This window comes from Hordeum vulgare, chromosome 2H, assembly GCF_904849725.1.
Source record: "Hordeum vulgare subsp. vulgare chromosome 2H, MorexV3_pseudomolecules_assembly, whole genome shotgun sequence".
Taxonomy (NCBI): domain Eukaryota; kingdom Viridiplantae; phylum Streptophyta; class Magnoliopsida; order Poales; family Poaceae; genus Hordeum; species Hordeum vulgare.
In genome coordinates, this window is record NC_058519.1 from 404,893,509 (window position 1) to 404,914,086 (window position 20,578).

Consider the following 20,578-nt stretch of genomic DNA (forward strand, 5'->3'; position numbering starts at 1 on the left):
GACAGACTGGCAAGGATGATACAGATCTATTTCCTGAAGATGGGTTAGCGGACTGATGATGATGGCGGCATCTAAAACGTGTGCATGTGGTGTACGCTTTAGGTCTGTTGCACTGGTTGTGGGTTCCGATACGTTATGTGGATGTATCGGTGACGACACCGGTTTTAGATATGGGGAGTGAGAGCACTCCACATTATCGAGTTTTATAGATGTGAGTGGTGGTTTCGGTTGGTTTGATGTATGTTTTTGTTAGACCTATGTTGAATAATTAATAAAAATGACCGTATGCATCGACTGATGCAGAGACCGGAGGTTTGAACCTCCTTTTCCAAAAAAAAAAACCCTACCGAAAGGAGTATCCAATGAGCTGAAAATCCTTAAAACAGGTATTACAGTAATCTTACTGGTTCGTAAATACAAACTTTATTTTAAAGAAGCAAACTTTCAGATCTTTTCAAAGTACATTATCCGTGCCACTTACATCTTACCATACCATCTTCAGGAAGAGTGAAACTTTACAAGAATATATCCTATTTACTGGATACATTAAGCTCCTAATCTAGCCAAAAGAATAGCTCATGTACAGGATCTCGAGGCATCTCCGAAGGCCACACTTCCTTCTATCACACAGGACATGCAAGCCTCTTATTTGGTTAAGAACCATTCCTACCACGTGGACATCGTGCAATCAGTTCTGCAAAAACCGATAATATCGGGCTATAAAGAAGAAAACATAAATCAAGAAAGTAATGTATTTCAGAATGACGGTCTGCTTTGATTATACAAGATTGCTTTGACTAGGCACAGACCAAGCCTTCGCGCATGATATGTTCATACTCAGCCACTTGTTCATGCTCGCCCTCGTTTTGCTACTGTATAAAATACTACTCCCTCCCTAACAAAATGTAAGACGTCTTTTATGCCCTATGCAAAGCCGAAAAACGTCTTACATTTTGGTACAGAGGTCTAATTAGAGTTTGACTATATTTTAATCATTATAAATACCAATCATTCATCTTCTTGCATTGAAGTACATACTTCCAAATTTGAACAAATTTTGTGGATATCTTAGCTAACTGCAAGTTCGTAACAAAACATTGACAAACATGTTGTGAAATTACCTTGCGTCATTTCCACCTTAAAATGTATCAATAACACCTTCCTCGGGCTTCACTTTTGGTTGAGATTCCTTGCCAATCAGCTTCAACGGAACATCAAGCTCGGGGGGACTCTGCAAATCCCAAGTTATTTAGACATAAATAACACAGTAAGCTATCATTCTCTGAAAGTTTTCTGCAACCAAAAACTTCTAGATACCATGCAACGTATAAGCGGCCAATAGATGTCTTCAAAAAATGGATGCTCCTTGATATCATTTGCACCAGTATTTGAACCTATGCGAGAAGAGGGATCTCTCTGAAGCAGTCCATGGATTAGTTGCTTCGCCTCCAGGCTAACCTGAAGAACATATTTCAGTTAGCAAACTTACACAAACAAACAAAATGTACTCTATACTACAGCAGTTTAAGACAGACATGACGTGTCGCTATTCATTCCACGCTGTAAATACAGCTGTGTAACAACCCAAATTTCCTCAAGAGATTGTACTTACATTCAAGTTTTACAGTTTAGAACTGAATATACTGAGCGAGAATAATTGGCCTACATCACAAAATGCTCAGCTCTTAGTTTTATAGATAGAAAAGAAAAAAAATCTTACCGGGATGCTACTAGGAAACGTAAGATCTTTGTGCAGGATGTTATAGAATGTCTTCTTCCTGTTCTTTCCTCGAAAAGGTGTACGCCCATACAGCATCTCATACAATAGAATTCCTATAGCATGGAAAGGATGTTAGCTGACCTCACAGTATTACCTATTAACGTCACCTTACAATTAGAATGGTAGGAGATACTCCCTCCGTAAACTAATATAAGAGCGTTTAGATCATTATTTTAGTTGTCTAAACACTCTTATATTAGTTTACAGAGGGAGTACTTAAGAATACATCTTGTTTCTAACACATCTTATAATTATCTAGATATGCAACACTCTACATCAGACAAAGCACATATGGGTCATCTGTTACAATTTAGAACCAAAGAATTTGGTATGCATATAATCTTTTTGGATGGAAGGGATTTATCCCTGCTTTCATCATGTAAATCTTTACAGTTCTTGCAGAAAAAAAAAAGCACGAAACAACATGAAAAGAACAGGTATGTGTGGCAGATCAGTCATTGCAAGCCCAGTCTGTTGAAATGTTTCCACGTGACTACATGAGATATAAATAATAACGTGACACTAAACACTCGACTTAAACGTTTTTGAGAAACAATCAACTTAACCACTAACCTTTTGTAGTCAAACTGCCAAAATATATATGGCTCTCAGTGTGGATTGTTGTGGCTATTTTCATGAGATGTAGCTGACCCACAGAAATTTCAGCTATCCACATCTTTTCAGGCGATTGCTACTCCTACTAAGTTTTTGTAACCGTTTTTTACCCATGGTTTACTACACTGGCACATCAGATAATCTATATAATAAAAAATATTTATTAGTCTTGTAGCTTTACCAAGAGCCCACCAATCGATGGCACTTGTATGTCCTGCACCTGTGATGACCTCCTAAAATAACAAAAAAAGGGCAAGGCAATTGTGTTAATTATTAGGAAATAGCTACAATGACATCAGGTAGTTTAGAATAGTATATTTCAGACTACGTGGAAGATAAAAAAAACTTTGTTACAAAACTCCCTTCACTTTAAAATAGATGATGTTTTAGCATAAAGGTTATAAAACAGTATTTTGGCCATGTAAGATTCATATTTTCTTAAAAGATGACCATGCTATTTATTGTGGTCATGAATATCAGTGATACAATGTTGGGAATATAAAACAATATAGAACTATTAGAGATAATAGAATATACGTGAAAGAGAGAATGAGTTATTATCGCAAGTTTCAGGTTTTGACATTCCATCTTCAAACCTGAAACAGGCAAAAAGTGAGTATAATCTATCTTTTGTAACTAAGTTTCTAAAAGTGAAAATGGAATGCCAAAACCTGAAACAGTTGCGATAGATCATAATCTATCTTTTGTAACTAAGTTTGAATCTGAGTGAGAATAATCTACTTTTGTAACTAAGTTTAGGGTAATCCATCTTTTGTATATCTTTTTTTTTTCGAGAAAACGCAGAGATGTGCGTTTCGTTGTATTGAAAAGAGGGAAAGTCAGTCTCAGAGGAGACGGTTACAACAAATTACAAGTAGCTCAATGGACATCCCAGGATGGGGGCAAGACTACCCTAAGCCCCTTGTCCCCAGCTCTAGCCCAACATCTCATCTCATCTTTGATCCCATTCGCGAGCTCAGAGAGCGACGGAGTGGCATGATCAAATACACACGCATTCCTATGTTTCCAGATCATCCATGGAACTAGCAGTGTGGTGGACCTCAACGCCTTGCGGAGTGATGGTGGTGTTGCATCTCTCGCCCTAATCCACCAGTCCTGAATGGAGATATCCTGCTCCGGCGTGGGGGCTGGTAAGCGCAGCCAGGAAAGGGCCTCGTGCCAGGCTTGCCGCGCGAAGGGACATGCCAGTAGCAGGTGGTGAATGGTCACTGGCTCTTGGTCGCAAAGCAGGCATCGGGCGTGATGAGGGAGGCCGCGACGGACAAGTCTGTCCGCGGTCCAGCATCGGTCTAGGTTCACAAGCCAGTGAAAGAACTTGACCTTCGGCGGAGCCCATCCCTTCCAGATTAACTTCCAGGAATGGCAAGTGAGGGATCCGTGGAAGGTGGCCTGATAGCATGATCGCGCCGAGTATTCTCCATTAACAGTCCATTTCCAGACAAGCCTGTCTGGCTCAGCGGACAAGGTGGTGTGCGTGACGCGCTGCCATGTCGTCAGGTATTGGCCAATCTCTTGCAGCCCCACGACGCCGCGGATGTCTCGGGCCCACGCATTGCCGGCGAGGCCATCCGCCACCGTCCGCACCCTTCTCCTGTTCTTGGGAATGCATAGGTATAGCAGGGGTGCTAGCTCGCGAATCGACTGCCCATGCAGCCATCGGTCTTCCCAGAACAGCGCCGTGCGGCCATCACCTAGCACCATGAAGGTGGAGGCATAGAAGAGGCCGAGCTCCTCACTGGAGAACTGCAGGTCCAGGCCTTTCCAGGCTCTGTCGGCGTCCGTCCTAGATAGCCAGAGCCACCGCAGCCGAAGCGCTGGCCCAGTGCGCTCCAGATCTCGGATGCCCAGCCCTCCCAGCGCGAGAGGCCGACTGACCGCGCGCCAGTTAACGTGACAGTGTCCTCCCTGAGCAGCCGCACGGCCAGCCCAGAGGAAGCCGCGCTGGATCTTCTCTAGTTGCTTCAGGGTCTTCTTCAGGGGCGCCAAGGCGAGCATCTGGTGGATTGGGATCGCGCCGAGGACCGATTTGACCAATGCCAACCTCCCAGCTTTGTTCATGAGCCATGCTTTCCATGTCGGGAGGCGGCCAGCCACAACATCGACTAGCGGCTGCATCTGAGCTGCAGTGGGTCGTCTGGTGGTGAGCAGTATGCCCAGGTAGGTGATGGGCAAGTTCGCCGCCTGGCAGCCCAACGCCTCCAGCAAGGCAGCACTCTCCTCGTCGCCGTGCAGGGTCGTGGCCGAGCTCTTGCCATAGTTGACCTGCAAGCCCGACGCGGCCTCGAAAATACCTAGGATGCCCTTCACCGCGAGCACCTCATCCATCTCAGCATGGCAAAACAGCATCACGTCATCGGCGTATAGTGAGACGGCCGGAGCAGTACGTCGGGGGTGCAGCCGCCGAAGTATGCCGGCCTGGAGCGCCCGATGCATGAGGCGGCCCAGCGCGTCGACAACGAGAACGAATAGCTGCGGTGATGTGGAGTCCCCTTGACGCAGCCCGCGACGGTGCCAAATCGGGGGGCCAGGCACGCCATTGAGCATGACCCGCGTGCTGGCCGAGGAAAGGAGGATGGCTATCCACTCCTGAACCTGTCCCCAAACCCATATTGGCGCAACATCTCGAAGAGGAACGGCCAAGATATGGAGTCGAAAGCCCGCGCGAGATCGAGCTTGAGCATGATGCACGGGGCGCCCAAGTGGTGAAGCATCCGGAGAGACTGCCGGACGAGCATGAAGTTGTCGTGGAGGGAGCGTCCGGCAATGAATGCGTTCTGGTTGCGGCTGACTAGGTTGTCCAGCTTGGGGGCGATGCGCAACGACAGAACCTTCGCGAATAGCTTGGCCATGATGTGGATCAGGCAAATAGGCCGGTAGTCACCCAGCTTTTGTGCATCCGCGCGCTTTGGCAGCAGGGTCAGGAGGGCTTGGTTGAGCTTACCAAACCCTCTCCCACGAAGCAGGAATAACTGCTCGAAGACATCCAGGATATCCTGCCTGATAACGCCCCAACAGGCCCGCAAGAACTCAGCAGAGAACCCGTCTGGCCCTGGTGCCTTGTGCGCCGGCATGTGCTGCACCGCAACCCAAATCTCCTCAGGGGTGAAGGGCGCATCCAGGCTGCCAAGGTCATCGGCTGTGACGAGCTGCTCGAGATCCAGTGTGTGCTCTCGGTCCACGGCAGTGCCCAGCAGCCCGTCGAAGTGCGCGAATGCCGCTTGGGCCATCTCCTCATGATCGCATAGCACATGTCCGTCAACTAGGAGGCTATGCACGCGGTTTTTCTGACGCCTGAACGTACACTGCTTGTGGAAGAAGCTCGTGTTGGCGTCACCCTCGGCCAGGAAGGAGATGTGGGCGCGCTGCCGCGCGATGGTGCGCTCCAGGGAGGCCAGCCCAAGGTACGCCACCTTGAGCTGCTTGCGCAACCAGTCCTCTGCCGGAGAGAGCAGGCGACTCTCCATCGCGTGGTCAAAGCGGGCGATCAGCTCTCGGCATATGGCCAATTTGTCCCGGACATTGCCCGTGGACCTAGCACTCCAACTCGTAAGGGCGCGGGCGGTAGCCTGCAGACGCCGAACCAGCCGCTGGAAGGGGTCGGGGTCATGCACGGAGCTCCAAGCTGTGGCGACCGTGTCGTGAAATCCATCACGGCTGGGCCAGAAAGCCTCGAAGCGGAAGCGTCTGTGAGCCGTGGGCATGGGGGAGCAGTCCAACAGCAGGGGGCAATGATCAGACACGACAGATGCAAGGCATCGGAGGTGGCACTCTCCGTGGTAATCCTCCCAATCCGTGGTGCAGAGTACACGATCGAGGTGCACAAGCGTCGGCGGAGACTGCTCATTAGACCATGTGAAGCGGCGCCCATTCAGGTATACCTCCTTCAGGCCAAGATCGTTGATGGCACGGCGGAACCTTCCCATCATGCGGCGATTCAGGGTACCGGAGCTCTTGTCCGCGTCACGGTAGATGAGGTTAAAATCGCCGCATAGCATCCAAGGGCCCGGGCAAGCAGCCCGAATGTCCCGCAGCTCTTGCAGGAACAGTATCTTGTCGGGGTCGCTTTGGGGGCCATACACCGTGGTAAGCCACCACGGTGCACCACTGGGCGCGCACACTTTAACCGTGATCGCATTTTGGGTGAATAGGGGTCGGAGATGGTGACAGCCCTACTCTTCCAAGCGATGAGAATACCGCCGCGGGTGCCGTCGGCAGGGAGATAAGTGGAGCCATCAAACTCGGACCCAAGGGTGTCTAGCACAATCAAGAGCAGACCAACATCATTTTAGTTTCCTGGAGGCATACAATGGATGCACTGGTGGTACATATCAGTGAGCGGATAGCACAGCGCCTACCGCGCGAGTTCAAGCCCCTGACATTCCAAACCACTATCTGGGGTCCTGGATACATAAGCACGAAGTCGACTACAGGCACCACCAGCCTAGCGCGCGCATGCCATGGCATCACCAGCCGGCAGTGACAGGCCTGCAGGGATCGCACGGTCTACGAGAGCGGCTATGGCATGCAGCGCCAGAAGCTTGATCGGCGCGGCGAACATGTCGGCATATGCTTTCATCTCGACGGGGGTGATCTGCTGATTCGCGCCGACGATCCCGAGGGTGCAGAGAATCTGCACCACAGCCCTTCTGTCCGTAGTGAGGGCCGCGGGTGCCGGAGCGACGACGGCGGCGGAACGTCCCCTCCTGGGACTGAAGTTGAGAGGGGGCCGCTGGCGTTTCCCGGGAGATGGCAGCATCGCATCTAGTTGCTTAGTGGCTGCAGACAGGAAGGCCCCCAGCGTCAAAACCTGAAACAGGGCTTAGGGTTGTGCTGCCAGCCTCATGGGATGTGCACTAGTGATCATCCGATATGTGTAACCACCTCCTAAGAGGGCTGTAATTTCACAACTATCTCTTTTTTCAGTGAAATGAAACGCAAAGGTCCATTGCGTTTTCCCGGAAAGAAAACCCTGAAACAGGCCAAAAGTATATATGGAGATGGGTATATATGGGTCTAACCTATCTTTTAACCAAGTTTAGACAAAAAGTGATCTGTTTTGTGATGGAGGCCCTAGTACATTAGGATGTTATGATGATGCAAGTTATGTTAAGATTATGTTGTAAACAATTACTCCAACAATGAAAATTATTGAGTTCCAACAAACAATTATATGTTAAACCAATAAGGTGACATGCTATGACTGAGAGCAAGGTATCGTACTGGTGCAATGTATTCTTCAGTTCCAACAAACGAATTCGATGGAGTGGAAGGATCTGAGACAAATGAAGGCGGCATAAATTCTTTAGATCTCCTTCGTTTTAGTGATGTGGAATGCTTTATAACCTGCAGGAGAGATGCCCATCATGAATTTTATAAATATTTTGTTTGCAGTGATTCCTTACAAGAAAATACAGATATATATAATTGAAGTAAACAAAAAGCAACCTTAAAAACCAGACAGGCAATGAACCTCAGGTTATCGGTTAAATAATTCAGTCACCAGTTCTTAAATTATTGATATTATACTCATATAGCATCAGTTTATCTCAGTAAATACAGAGAGTGGGTTGAGAAAAGTGATAGATTTGCTAACTTCCATTTTTCTAAGTGAGTCAAATTTGCTGAGTATGGAGTTCAAGCTTGGGCACGGGCCTGCCACTGGAAATGTCAAACAAGACGTCATGCAATACAAGCACTGGCTGGCTGGTGTGTGCCCTTGGGCCTGTGGGTTCCATATCTGTTAGTAGACCACTTCAGATGGGCCAGGGCAACTGTGCAGACCTTGCGCGATTGGCGGTGTGCCGTACACCACTGCACGTCTGCACCTCAGCAAGGAAAGAAGGCACCATATAAGCGTTTGACAAGAAACATGCGGTAAGCGACTGCGGCCTTCATCCGATAGTTCACTATCAGACAGATCAGGTCAGCGGTTCCGGTAAAAACCTAGCCTGTTGCCCATTTTTTGCATCTGCATGGATGGTCTCTAAGCTGAGAAGGTTGCTGGTTGTGTTCTTTTTTGGTTGAACAGAAGGTCCAGTCCAGGTTTTAATATAGGCCAAAAAGTACTAGTCTACATAAAAATGTTCTTGACAACTAGGCAATATGTTATCTTCACTTTGAATACGATGGATGTGAAAATGTCAAAGATGGTTACTTGAGTATGAGGAAAGGTTTTGATTTAATCTTCAAAATGTTTCAAATTCTATTTGTGTGAAACAACTCACCAGCTGATAAGGAATCAGTTAAGTATTCTAGAAAAGTTTTAACAGCACCTAAAATGTGTTTCCTCAACTTACATGGGGTTTCGAAGATGTCAAAAATGAGAGGTCAAAATCAGTCAGCACAATGTGCCCATCGGCTTGGAGCAAAATGTTTTCTGGTTTCAAATCACGGTATATAATGCCTGCATCAGAAATAGTGCATGCAAATTATCAACCTCATACATCATAAGAGAAATACCAAATCGGTCTCTTTATTGAACATATACAAGTAGAGCACCACATTGTTAACAGTGAAACACTAATGCACGGTCTTCTAAGAAACTTTCTCAATAATCAAATATTAAGTTAAAAAGTCATAGCTATACCAAGACAATGAAGATACTCGAGACCAATTACAACCTCCGCAGCATAAAACCTACAGAAAACATAATTCAAAAGAATGTTACAGAAACGAAAATATGTAAGTGGAATATAGTAGACGCATATTGTTAAGATAAGATCTTATCACTGCAGAATCGAAACAATCACTCATTTCTATAATGGGAAACAGAAGAGCAAAAACAGTGAAAAGTCTTGTGGTTTTGAGCAAGATGTTTCCTTCACACAAGCAAGTTATGTACTCCAAACTACAAGAATTTGATGACATTATTTGCTAGAAGCAGTTTCATTTAGTGGAGCAGTAAGAAAGAGTATAGCGGTGCTCGCAGGCTACTGCAAGGGCAGCTTGCCTCATAATGTCACTATCAGCTTAGTGCTCAGGGGTCTAGCATGGGCTCTGGTTGTAACCAGCCTACCTGTAGGCATGTCCAAAACTATTTCTTTCTACTAATGCATGGACACATAAAGCTCTTATGTTTTCTCAAAAAAGAAAGCAGTATGAATAAGTGTATAAGAGCGACTGAATTAGCAAAAGATGCCTAGTCATATCGTCTTAGTGCCTAGCGTGTACAAAAGCTTATATTAGGTAAAATATTCAAATATTGCAATATATGTAGATAAAAGGGATTATTAAAAAAAGACCACATGTTTTACTCAGCAATTTTCTAGAGCCAGCAATAATTACTATTTGAATTCAGGAAGGAATAGCCTGGCCATTGTTGCCATAAATCATTTGACTTTGTTACTATTTTTTTTCCAGCAAGGCATCAAGCTAGTTTCCATCTAGATTGCAAAAAGTTGTGCGGTCGATTGTTCCCATTTCTATCATTTGGCCGCAGCAGTCTGGGCAAGAAAAGAATCATGACCGTCTGCTAGAGCTAATCCTCTTATTTCCCACAGCTAATTCCAACCTTTCAAAAAGACCTCACGTCCCCTTTTCAGGTAATCAGCACATACAATATTTTCCACTGGAAAGGCCCGAAGGAAAAGATGTCCCTCCATTACAGAATAAATGGTTTTTGGTTTCCAGTTTCCAGTGTCCAGAGTCTACATTATGAAATTTTGACCGTGATTTTAAAATGTCATATTAGTATTGTTAGGAAGTATTAGTATTGGTCTAGGAGTCTTCTTAGTCTATGTTTACTTTCCTTGCACCTCAAGTCTTGTGTAATATATATATGCCCCTTGGGCCTTCAATAAAGATAAGTTGCTTTCCTAACATGGTATTAGAGCCTAGGTTTAGGTCTCCAGACGCTGCAACTTGTCCTTGCGATCCACTATATTTTTTTCCTCTATCGGTTTGTTCTTCTCTAGGTCGAACTCGCCTTCCGCCTTCATTCCAATCTGGCGAGCCGCTGCTACTCCACGACATCACCGCCCCCGCGACCCGCCTCGCGCGTGGGCGTGTGACTGCTCGCCCATCTGCTTCGGCATGGACAGCCGTTCCTGCCGTTACGTGGTGCTGCTCATGCTGCTACATGGTGCTCCTATTGGCCACCGCTGCCTCTGCTACACACGTGCTGCTTGCTACTGCATGCTACCTTGTCGTGGCGTGTGCTGCTTAGCCCCCGATTGCAGTCAATGTACATGCAGCTTGGTGGGTGATGTACTGCTTAGCTCCTGATTGCATGCTCTGCTCCCGCACGTCCAGCTCGCGTGCTACTGCTATTCCCTTCGCCATGATATTATTTTTTCTCTTCCGCTGCCATCATCCCTAATCTAGTGTGTGTTTTCTAGTTTTCTTTGTTTTCCGTTGCGTTCATCAAATTCGTTGATATTTTGTGTTTCTCACGTCATGCGAGTCCACCATACCTTTGTTCGTCAGCCTTTCTCTGGTCCTGATCCTTCCTATACAATTTTTGTGGCCTACTTGCCCTTGTTGTTTTCTATAGGATTCTCTCGACTCCTTTTGCATTGTCGATCTACCCCCATCGTGCCTTATCCGCCGAGCTTCTTTCGCCGTCGGTTGTCATGGACTATGATTTTCTATGCAATGCTTTATTCTCTTGATGTGTCATCTTCTTTTGACAACCCATTTTCTCTTGATACTTATGTTGTATCTTCAAGTGATGCGGTGTCTTCCTCTGATGTGTCATCTCTTTGTTATCCCGTTTGGCTTGACTCGACAGGTTTTGAAGACTCTTCATGCTACACGACACTTTCAAGACGCGGATTTGGATCATCTTATTATTATTATTATTACACTTCTTCAAATGCAATGCTATTGCATACGCTTTGCATTTGAGGGGGGTGTTAGGGACTATTAGTATTGGTCTAGGAGTCCTATTAGTCTATGTTTACTTTCCTTGCACCTCAAGTCTTGTGTAATATATATATGCCCCTTGGGCCTTCAATAAAGATAAGTTGCTTTCCTAACAAGTATGAATATAACAACGAAAGCACTTTTGATGACATATCAATGAATATAATCTCCACGTGGAAAATCTGGAACAGCAGTTGCAGGATCATGGGATTAAGTGTAGGATTAGTTAGTATTTTCCTTAGAAGAAGCTAAATTTGAAATCACAAAGCCCATAAGTAAAGGGTGAAACAAAGGGCAACTTTGGAAGCAAATTACAATTTCTAGAAAATATTGTGCATGTAACGACTAGCCCAGATGTTAAGATTTGAGCAGCTACCTTGCAGAATCTTCTCTGAAAATTTTCAAGGGTTGTTTATCAAGCGCCGCAAACAATTCTCCTCCGGGACAAAAGTCTGTTATAAGACAAACATGTGTCGGGGTCTGAAAATAGACAATAAGAATTAGCCATAAATGTTCCAACAAAGTTATCTTGAAATATAATATTGGCCACTTGTGGAGATTAACAGGAAGCTACTAATGGGGCTTCAATCTTCATATTATCTTCCATATTTTGTTTACTAGAAATGTAAAGTAACTCAGATAAGACATAAGGTCATGAAACAGACCTGAAATGAAGTATACAATGTTGGAAGAAAAGGATGATCCAATAGCGAGTATATTTCTCTTTCAATAATAGCTCGATGCACCTGCGCATTACAGAATTTATTAAAATATTCAATGCAAAAGATTGTAGAGAAAGAAAATCTATAATAGCATGTAGATATTTATCTATAAAAAAAAACCTTGTTGCGGTTCAACATCACTGATTTGTCCATTGCCTTCATCGCAAATAATTCACCACTACCTTGCAACTCAACCAAGTGTACACTGAAGACAAAAAAGAATAATTTGATAGCAGAAATAGTGCTAAATTTGAACAGGATTGCCTAAAACACGGAATTTACTTCAGGAAAATCATACAAGATGGCTACCACATAAATAAGTTAGACATGACACAGCCAAGCTTACTGAATTAACCAGACCTGTCTACACAGACATAGGTACTATTTTGAACTACACACTGTTCTTGCAGCCCCGCAGGGACGCGCTCCCATAACAGAAGAAATGGATATTAGCTAAAAGGTTTAGACACTGTTGAGGAGTTGTACCTGCCAGTGTCCCCACACCCTAGAGGCTTTACTGGCTTGAAGTGTTTCAAGCCAATCTTCTCCCCGGTTTCCATAATCTGCAATGCCAAAAAAAAACATTAAAAGTATGTGGGTAATTAACAATCATCCCCCTTTTGTTCCTTGCCTCTTTCTAGCAACTTAAAAGCATGCTTGGCAGGCAGGCATGTCAAAAAAGATAACATAAGAGATAAGACCCTATCGGTCATGCGGAAAATGATGTGCCTTGAAGCACTAAATGAAGTCCCAAGTTAACTTACTCTAAGGATACTAAGGTAGGGGTTCTATTGTTTCTAAGGACAATGGTTGGCTGAACCTAGGGGCTGCAGCTCCAAGCTGTCAAATCATACCTCCTCATCTCAGAGATGCATGCATCCTTATAGTTAAGAAAATGTAATTAACTAAGATTATTTTAGGAACTAAGAAAACGAAGAATTTCTTTCAGAAGCTAAATTTTGGCCATGTTGAATGTATCTCCATCATTTCTTAATACCACGTTGCACATATCATAACAAAAAAACATCTGCACTTTTGATGGTTAAATATGACGCAAATCATGATGACATCATGGGGTCTAGGACATTAGAGCTGGTGCTCCTAGATCCAAATAAACCCCTCTCTTCTTTCTAATGCATCAACTATTATAATACACTCAAGTATCATGTAGGTTGAGATAATTTGACCCTGCTATTGCTACTGCAAGAATACAGAACTATCTTGTCAAACAACAGATGTAATATACCTTTTCTATAGCTTTCCAAGAAGAGTTATTCCGTTTGTGAGGTTTTGGAGAAACAGATAGTGAGTGCACCGCCCACAGGTCCTCTGGTCTCTGGGAAAGCAACAGATAGCATGACGTCCCACCAATCACAAATAACTGGCTAAACAACTAACTTCTCAATATATCCATATCAAGTACAGTATTCAGGAAAATAATAATAATCTGATGTCTACTGTGAGGACCAAGTAGCAACCTATTTAATCAGTCGAATGTGCATGCCAGCATGTGTTCAGATAAATTTACGATATTATACCTTGTGTTGCATATTCTGATTTTTGTATTATTTTTGCATAGGAATAACTAAGATTTTATTCGGTCTTTAAATTGACTTCCACAATCATCTTTCCATTCTTTTATACACCAATCAAGAACAAAACATGTCTAGTCAAAAAAAAAGAACAAAACATGTCAAAGCAACGTTGAGTTCAGATTCCTTTACGAACATTAAATCAACAAAAAGTAGATGTACCTTACCAAGTTGGCATCAGGAAGCTCCCTGACTGCTTCATCCACATTCCCTGCTGTAGCTTTGACCTGGTTAGATCTCATTCTACAGATAGTTAGCACACCTCAAGTATTACTCTTACAGGAAAATATGTGTCTGCTAGGTTTTTAAGTAGCCCCATATTGCAATGATTTGGGAACCTTCCAGCCTATTTTAGAATTTCTTACAGGGACTGTTGACTGCAGAAACAATACCACATCCCACGCTTCTTGGAAATACACAATTTGTTGTGTTTTTTTTGGAAAGTTGCATTTAAACTACAAAACCAAAGTAACGTAAAAAAAGGCTATGGAGCTTACGCACCCAAATGATATCCAATTGACTAATTATAGGTCTCTAGATTAATTTTATCTTCGTTTCCCGACATATTTTTTTCTGAACCAAAGTACTTTCACATCCTCAAAATGGAAATTACTCAAGCTGAGCTGGCCTACCAGTTTGGCACTTTGTATCTCGGTGTTCTCCGAGAGTCGGTTCCTGAGGGGTTCAACATGATCGCTTCCATCAAGTTGCACGCCGATAAAGTACTGAAGCTCCCCCTGTATCCACAGCACCATACAAATGCACAATCGTTACAGCACCATGTCGGCTCCATCCATGTAACTGTAACTGCAAGCTCCATAACAAGTTCAGCATTTCGATAACATTTGGCTACCTTCTGGTCCCACATAGGCTGCAGGTGAAACAAGTTCCAGAACTTCTTCCCTGGTCCATCACAAACAAAAGCAGATATGATAAGCAGATGTCCCACTACTGCATCCTAGAAACTGGATTGCCTAGAGGGGAGGGAGCAGAACTAAAATGGGAGCCGAGGAATCTGTCAGTAGACGATGCAAAATTAATTACCGCTCTTGGTGTAGTTGATTAGCTGGACGGTGACCTCCTTCTGCTCCCTGATGGCCTCCCTGATCTTGTCAACGGTGGTCTGGTCGGTCTCCGATCCCTGAAGAAATCTGCAAGCACCAGCAAAATCGCATCATATTATTTATACATCACCTAAGAGACTAACAAGAACTCATTGGGAAACTAAAGCAGAGGAAACATGGGGAAATCGAAGGGGGGGGGGGGGGGGGGGGAAACTGGCGTTGCAAAAAAAAAAAAAAATCACCCATGGCCAAGGAGAAGCGGCGGTTGCAACGCCGACCACCCATGTGAGAGCGGGGAAGAGCGCTCCGTCCCGGACGGTGGGAATTTGCGAGAAAACTATGGCAGAAGCCGCAACAGGAGCGGCGACTCGCCATCAAGAGTCAAGACGGTGTGCGTTCTGAACCCCGAGGTGAGTCCACGCGGGGGGCGGAAGGTAGGTGGTGGCGGCGGTCTCAGGACCAGAGTACGGAGGGCGTCCAACTCGCGCTGTGGTGGCTCGAAATGCGGCGACCTCCGCCGTGGGGCGGTGGCGCTGCTCTTGCACGAAGGTCTGACGGTATGTGGCTGATGGCGGGACTCGATATCAGTCAGGATTCAGCCTCTCATGTCAAGGCCGGGTTGCAATTAAACTCCGGCCGCGCCGTGCTCACGTTCCAAGACCTAGCCGCCATATCCAGACCAATCTCCTCTCCCATACTCTCCGGCCACAGTTCCGGCGCCGCGGGGCTGAGGGAGGGGAGGAGTTCCCCGCGACGTTGACGATGGACATCAATCTCCTCGACTAAGCTTCTCTGTTCATAGTCCCGAGAGCGTTTAGCAGTAGGAAAGTGATTTTGCTCTCTGTTGGAGGACGAATAATTCTGACCAAATTCTGCTCTCGTAAATACTCCCTCCGTTTCTAAATATAAGTGTATTTTTTATATATAAAAAAAACTTTCGTCAAGTTTATTGACAAAAATATCAATATCTGGAATATGAAATCATTATTACTAGATTCATCCTGAAATGTATTTTTATATTATACTCCCTTCGTTTCTAAATATAAATCTTTGTAGCGATTTCACTAGTGGACTACATACGGATGTATATATACATACTTTAGAGTGTACATTCATTCATTTTGCTCCATATGTAGACATCTAGTAAAATCGTTTATAAAAGACTTATATTTAAAAACGGAGGGAGTATATATTAGGTATTGTAAATATTTATGTATTTTATTATAATGTTGGTCAAACATAGACAACGGTTGATTTAAAAAAAACTAATACATCTTATATTAAGAAATGGAGGGAGTATGGTTCTATATATATGCTTTTTTTTAACTTTCTAAAGAGATCCTACTATAATGGTTTGATTTGATTGTTTTGGAAAGAAGATAATGAAAACAAAATCTAACCAAATGAAACGTGGTTTGTAAACTGAAAGGCCGAGATGGTCTAGGTATTCTCGATTTTCATGTCTAGAATGACGCCTTATTTAATAAATTGTTGTTTTACTACTTATCGAGAATGGAGTCTGGCAAATCCTACTATGCAAAAAGTATCTAGGTCAAAATATTTTTTTTTGACCATGACCTAGGTCAAAATATTGTGTCACAGGGATATTAAAAACCTGGTGATTCGTACTTTTTAGTTGGTTTGATGGTGGCAAAGAAATATCTTTTCCGCTATGGACCTTTCGCGATAAAGGACGGCTTATAGATACGATTTTGAAAGGACAAGGGCCTAGGCAATGCGAGTCTTCGGGAATAATATCCACCCTTATACCGCACTGTGTATACGATAGGAATGGTACGCTCACTGTCAGATATATCTTTCCGACGGGATTTGATTGCCATGTCTCTTCTCATGGCAAAATTTTCTCTCAAGATTAGGTTTGATTGACCTGACATAAAGTCGAGATGTATCTCGCTGGAATCTCATCATATTTGGGTCCTTTGGCTGGAATCTCATTTTCTTGTTTTTTTTTCTAATGAATATGCTTGTGTATCACTTCGTTTTGCTAAGCATCATATGTGTTTGTCCGAAGGGTGATCAGGAAGGTGTTGGTGGAGTTTGTCGACATAAATTCTTTGTCAGTGGAGTTGTCTGGCAGGCGATAAAGTCCTCCCTCCATCAGATAGCGGTGGGATTGAGCAGAAAGTTCGGGAAAAATGAAATGACGACGGAGAATGATGGGCATTGACGGTGAACTCCGGGGACATGGAGATTTTGCACCTAAGCTCACATGCTCCCTCGTAAAAAATAAAAATAAAATAAAATAGCAAACCAATTTAAACAATTCTTACTTTTTTGCCCAAAATCTATTGCTTTAGCATCGATTTTTTGGCCCAGACTTTCACGAATGTCATTTTATCACAAATTTTTACATACGGTGAAAATATTCATAGATGTTTATTACAAAAAATCACAATTGATTCTCTTTTACTTTTTTATTTATTTTACTGTTCATGAGAGAGCATGCGAGCTCGGTATGAAAAGGGCACTTTCAGAGGTTTTGAATCTTTTCAAGCGTGGATCGTTTGTCACAACGGTAAAGTTGCAGTGACATATGTAACCGATTGTACCATTTTGTAGTAGGAGTAGTATATAGGAAACTACAAGTAGTATTGCACCAATATGTTTGGTTACTTCTACTCATGAATCATGATTTACAGTAGTGAGTTGAGAAGGCGATGCTTATACTCAGAGAAGGAAGTATTTCAGGATTCGTAATTTTGTTTTTCTCACCTGCAGTTCCTCCCCAGGATCTCTTCGCGCGTGTACTCCGTCAGCTCCAGGAAGCTATCCGACGCGAAAATCTGCCCGGCCCCACAAAAGACAGTTCCCTCGAACAGTTTGATCAGTAAAGTGTACACCTCAAGAATACAGTATATACTGTACGTAGTACAGTAGTGATTTGAGGCAGGGGTGCTCACAATTGGGTTGTCTGGGAGCCTCGGGTCAGTGATGACGAAGTTCTTCTCGATACGCTCGAGCGTGGTGGCCAGGTCCAGCCCCTGCCTGATGTCCTTCTCCCTCTCCGCGCGCTCCCAGCTGTTTGTGCGCTCCACCGTCATCTTCAACTCGGGAGCCTCTACCACCGCCGGCTCCCTGCTCCCCACGGAGCTCCTCTTCCCCACCTTGAACCTGCATGCACATATATACAACCTCTGCAATTGTGAGGACCAGGTTCAAATCCATTCAGTGTACACTGTACTGTACAGCAGCTGTGTGGCGATCAGGTCAGGGTCAGGGTCAGGTGACTGACCCCATGAGGGAGGAGCGGCCGGACTTGCGCCCGCTCATCATCTTGCTCATCCGCGACTCCTCCTTCTTCAGGTCCCAGTAGGGCGACTTGTAGCCGCCGCCGGTCGGGGTGGCCGGAGCCACGAGCGGCGAGCTCATCATCTTGTCCGCGTCGCTGGCCTTGGGCGGCTCCCGCTCCGGCGAGTCGGCGCGCCGGTGCTTCACTGTCTGCACGACCTCCGTCATGGACGACATGGCCTTCTCCTTCTGCCGATCTGCAGAGAATCATCAGTTTCAGCGCCGACCGAATCGAGCGAGATTCGAGAGCGACCTGCTGACGACGGACGGCCAAGGCACAAGGCAGGCAGAGTGGCTCACCGTCGTAGCGGATGAGCGACACAGGCAGCTCGTTCGGCCGCATGCGCTTGTCGCTCAGCCCTTCCGTGTACTTGCTCACCTCCACCTGCATCCTGCGCGTCCATCCAATCCATCACAAATAAGAGCGCAGCACGCACGAGCAACGACATGTCTGTCTTGATGTGCATTGGACAAGTATATATAAGGTGAAGGTGAGCGCGCGTACGTACCCGATGAACTTGATGACCTTGCCGTTGTCGTCGCGGATGGGGGTGACGGTGAGGAGATTCCAGAACGGCGTGCCGTCCTTGCGGTAGTTGAGCAGCCGGCCGCAGAAGCTCTTGCCGGCCTTCACGGCGTCCCTGATTTTGGCCACCTCGTTCTGGTCCGTCTCCGGACCCTGAAGAAACCGGCTGCACAAAAGCAGAGCTCTATCAAAGCATGCATCGCACCGCACTGACCAAGAAACCGGCGACGATGGATGGCGGAGCACAGCACGTACCAGTTGCGTCCGATGATCTCCTTGGCGGAGTACCCGGTCATGGTGTAGAAGCCGGCGCTGGCGTAGATGATGGGGATGTCGGGGCGGGTGGCGTCCGAGACGACGAACGTCTGCTGCAGGTTGGACAGCGCGTCCTTGAGCTCCTGCGACACCCGCGGCAGCGCGTCGGACGACCCGCGCCCCTCCATGGAAGGCTTGGCGCTGCCCATGCCGGTGCCGCTGCTGCTGCGGCCACGCTGCTCCGGCTTGGGCCACCACCCCTGCTGCTTGCTGCCGCTGCCTGAACCGCCCGGCTCCTCCACGATCTCCTTGCCGCTGGACAGCGACGGCGGCGTCGGGAGGGTGAAGCTGGCCTCCTCGCCGGACCCGGACCCGGACGGGAACGCCATCCACTTCTCCACTGAGTCGGCCACATCTTTCGAGCTGCCAGCGCCCGCCATGGGTTACGTCACGTGCTAGCTGTCGCGACTGATTTGATGAGCGGTGCAACTATGGTCGGCCAACCATCTGCTGAATTTCTGCATCCAAGAAGAGGAAGCAACACATAATTCAGGCATCTCGCAGTCGCAGGCAGTGTTGCTATCATCTTGTCGTAAAATTCATTCAGCAAACCGTGTCCGTGAATTGGGGAGAATGAAGAGAACTTCATCCAATACATTTGAGGCCGTGAACACGAGCAGGTGAAAAATTGAGCAACAACTTCCTACTGTAGTATAGTGACCAATCAAGGGCTCCGAACTTACCGGAAAAAAAGAAGGGCTCCGAACAAATCGAACAGGGGAACTGGATATGTATATTTTAAAGAAAAAACACAACCGAGTTTTGGGTGGGGATATGCCAAGAACTACTTCCAACGTACCGAACCTGATAGATATAGCACAGTAGAGTGTGAACCTACCCTCACTGTTCCATTATCCAAAGCAGACCAATGAAATACCGCTGGTACGTACAGCTCCAGCACGGAATACAGAGACGGCAAGCACATAAAAGGAAAGCAGCAAGACGAATCAAAGGACACAAGTGCACAGCCCAACCAAAAAGAGCAAAAAGCAGAGGAGGATCAACCCAACCTTGAGGTGCGGCAGCTTCCAATGGCAGAGCAGCTGGATGGTAGCTATACAGACGAGACGACCAATCTATCTAGTCCGTGCAGAATCAGGTGCTCCCCCGAAAGCAGAGCGGCAGCGGAAAAGAATGGCGCAAGGGAGAGGATAATGCAATCCTGCCCGTGGTCGACTCACGGACGTCGCCTCGCCCCCTGGCGCTCGCGTTTTGTGGCCAGCGATGGAGGCACGTACGGAACCCGGCCGGTGCGACACGGGGAGGCGTCGTCGCCAGCGAGCGAGCGGGCGAGGCATCGTGCGGACGCGTTTTGCCCCGGGGTGGGGCGCGGGGGTGGTGGCGACGGCGACGGGGAGATTTTTTCGGGGCGGGTGTGCGGCCACGGGAGCGCGCGAGGGGATCCAGTGGATGACGGTCTGCCGGGGAGGTCCGCCTGAGCGTCGCTGTCGCGAGCTTGTTCTTGTTCCCGGACGGCGACGGGCGAGACCAGGGTGGCCGGCTGCTGTGGATAGCTAGGAACAATCGGGTACAAATACCATGGGACGACACGACGTTACAAATTGCGCCTTCTCAGCTTGTGCCTTCTCAGATCTTCCTTTTTAGCACTAGATACATAGAGATTTAACAAGGAAGGGTACGGTTTTGCGCCCGCGTTTTTACAAACCTATGATGATTGCAGATGGCTGGGTTGCGCTTGGGGTTTGTTGATAAGACATCCGCTAAGCTTTTCTTATGGACCGCCCGGCGCCCGCTCAGCGTGGTTATTAGGA

The 20,578-nt window shown here is 46.2% G+C and overlaps 1 protein-coding gene across 3 annotated transcripts; it reads right to left on the reverse strand.

Annotated features, from left to right (window-relative positions):
- Positions 1 to 400: 400 nt before the first annotated feature.
- LOC123426430 (phototropin-2-like) lies at positions 401 to 20,081 on the reverse strand. Of its 3 annotated transcripts, none has more exons than XM_045110268.1 (24): positions 19,817 to 20,080; positions 18,747 to 19,264; positions 18,475 to 18,657; positions 18,266 to 18,357; positions 17,910 to 18,162; positions 17,578 to 17,788; positions 17,390 to 17,460; positions 14,637 to 14,743; positions 14,446 to 14,495; positions 14,225 to 14,329; positions 13,760 to 13,819; positions 13,247 to 13,336; positions 12,487 to 12,563; positions 12,121 to 12,205; positions 11,944 to 12,024; positions 11,655 to 11,758; positions 9,003 to 9,052; positions 8,713 to 8,819; positions 7,637 to 7,759; positions 2,577 to 2,628; positions 1,721 to 1,833; positions 1,318 to 1,458; positions 1,122 to 1,231; positions 401 to 717 (listed from the first exon to the last, which is right to left on the reverse strand). In XM_045110268.1, exons 2-23 carry the CDS (start codon positions 19,184 to 19,186, stop codon positions 1,139 to 1,141), a joined length of 2,688 nt encoding a protein of 895 aa, XP_044966203.1. In that variant the 5' UTR covers positions 19,187 to 19,264; positions 19,817 to 20,080; the 3' UTR covers positions 401 to 717; positions 1,122 to 1,138. The 3 variants fall into 3 exon arrangements, 2 of the variants coding, with proteins under 2 accessions (XP_044966203.1, XP_044966202.1); XM_045110267.1 differs by having other exon boundaries at positions 401 to 694; positions 19,817 to 20,079; XR_006622205.1 differs by lacking the exon at positions 401 to 717 and having other exon boundaries at positions 1,144 to 1,231; positions 1,318 to 1,453; positions 19,817 to 20,081.
- Positions 20,082 to 20,578: the final 497 nt, after the last annotated feature.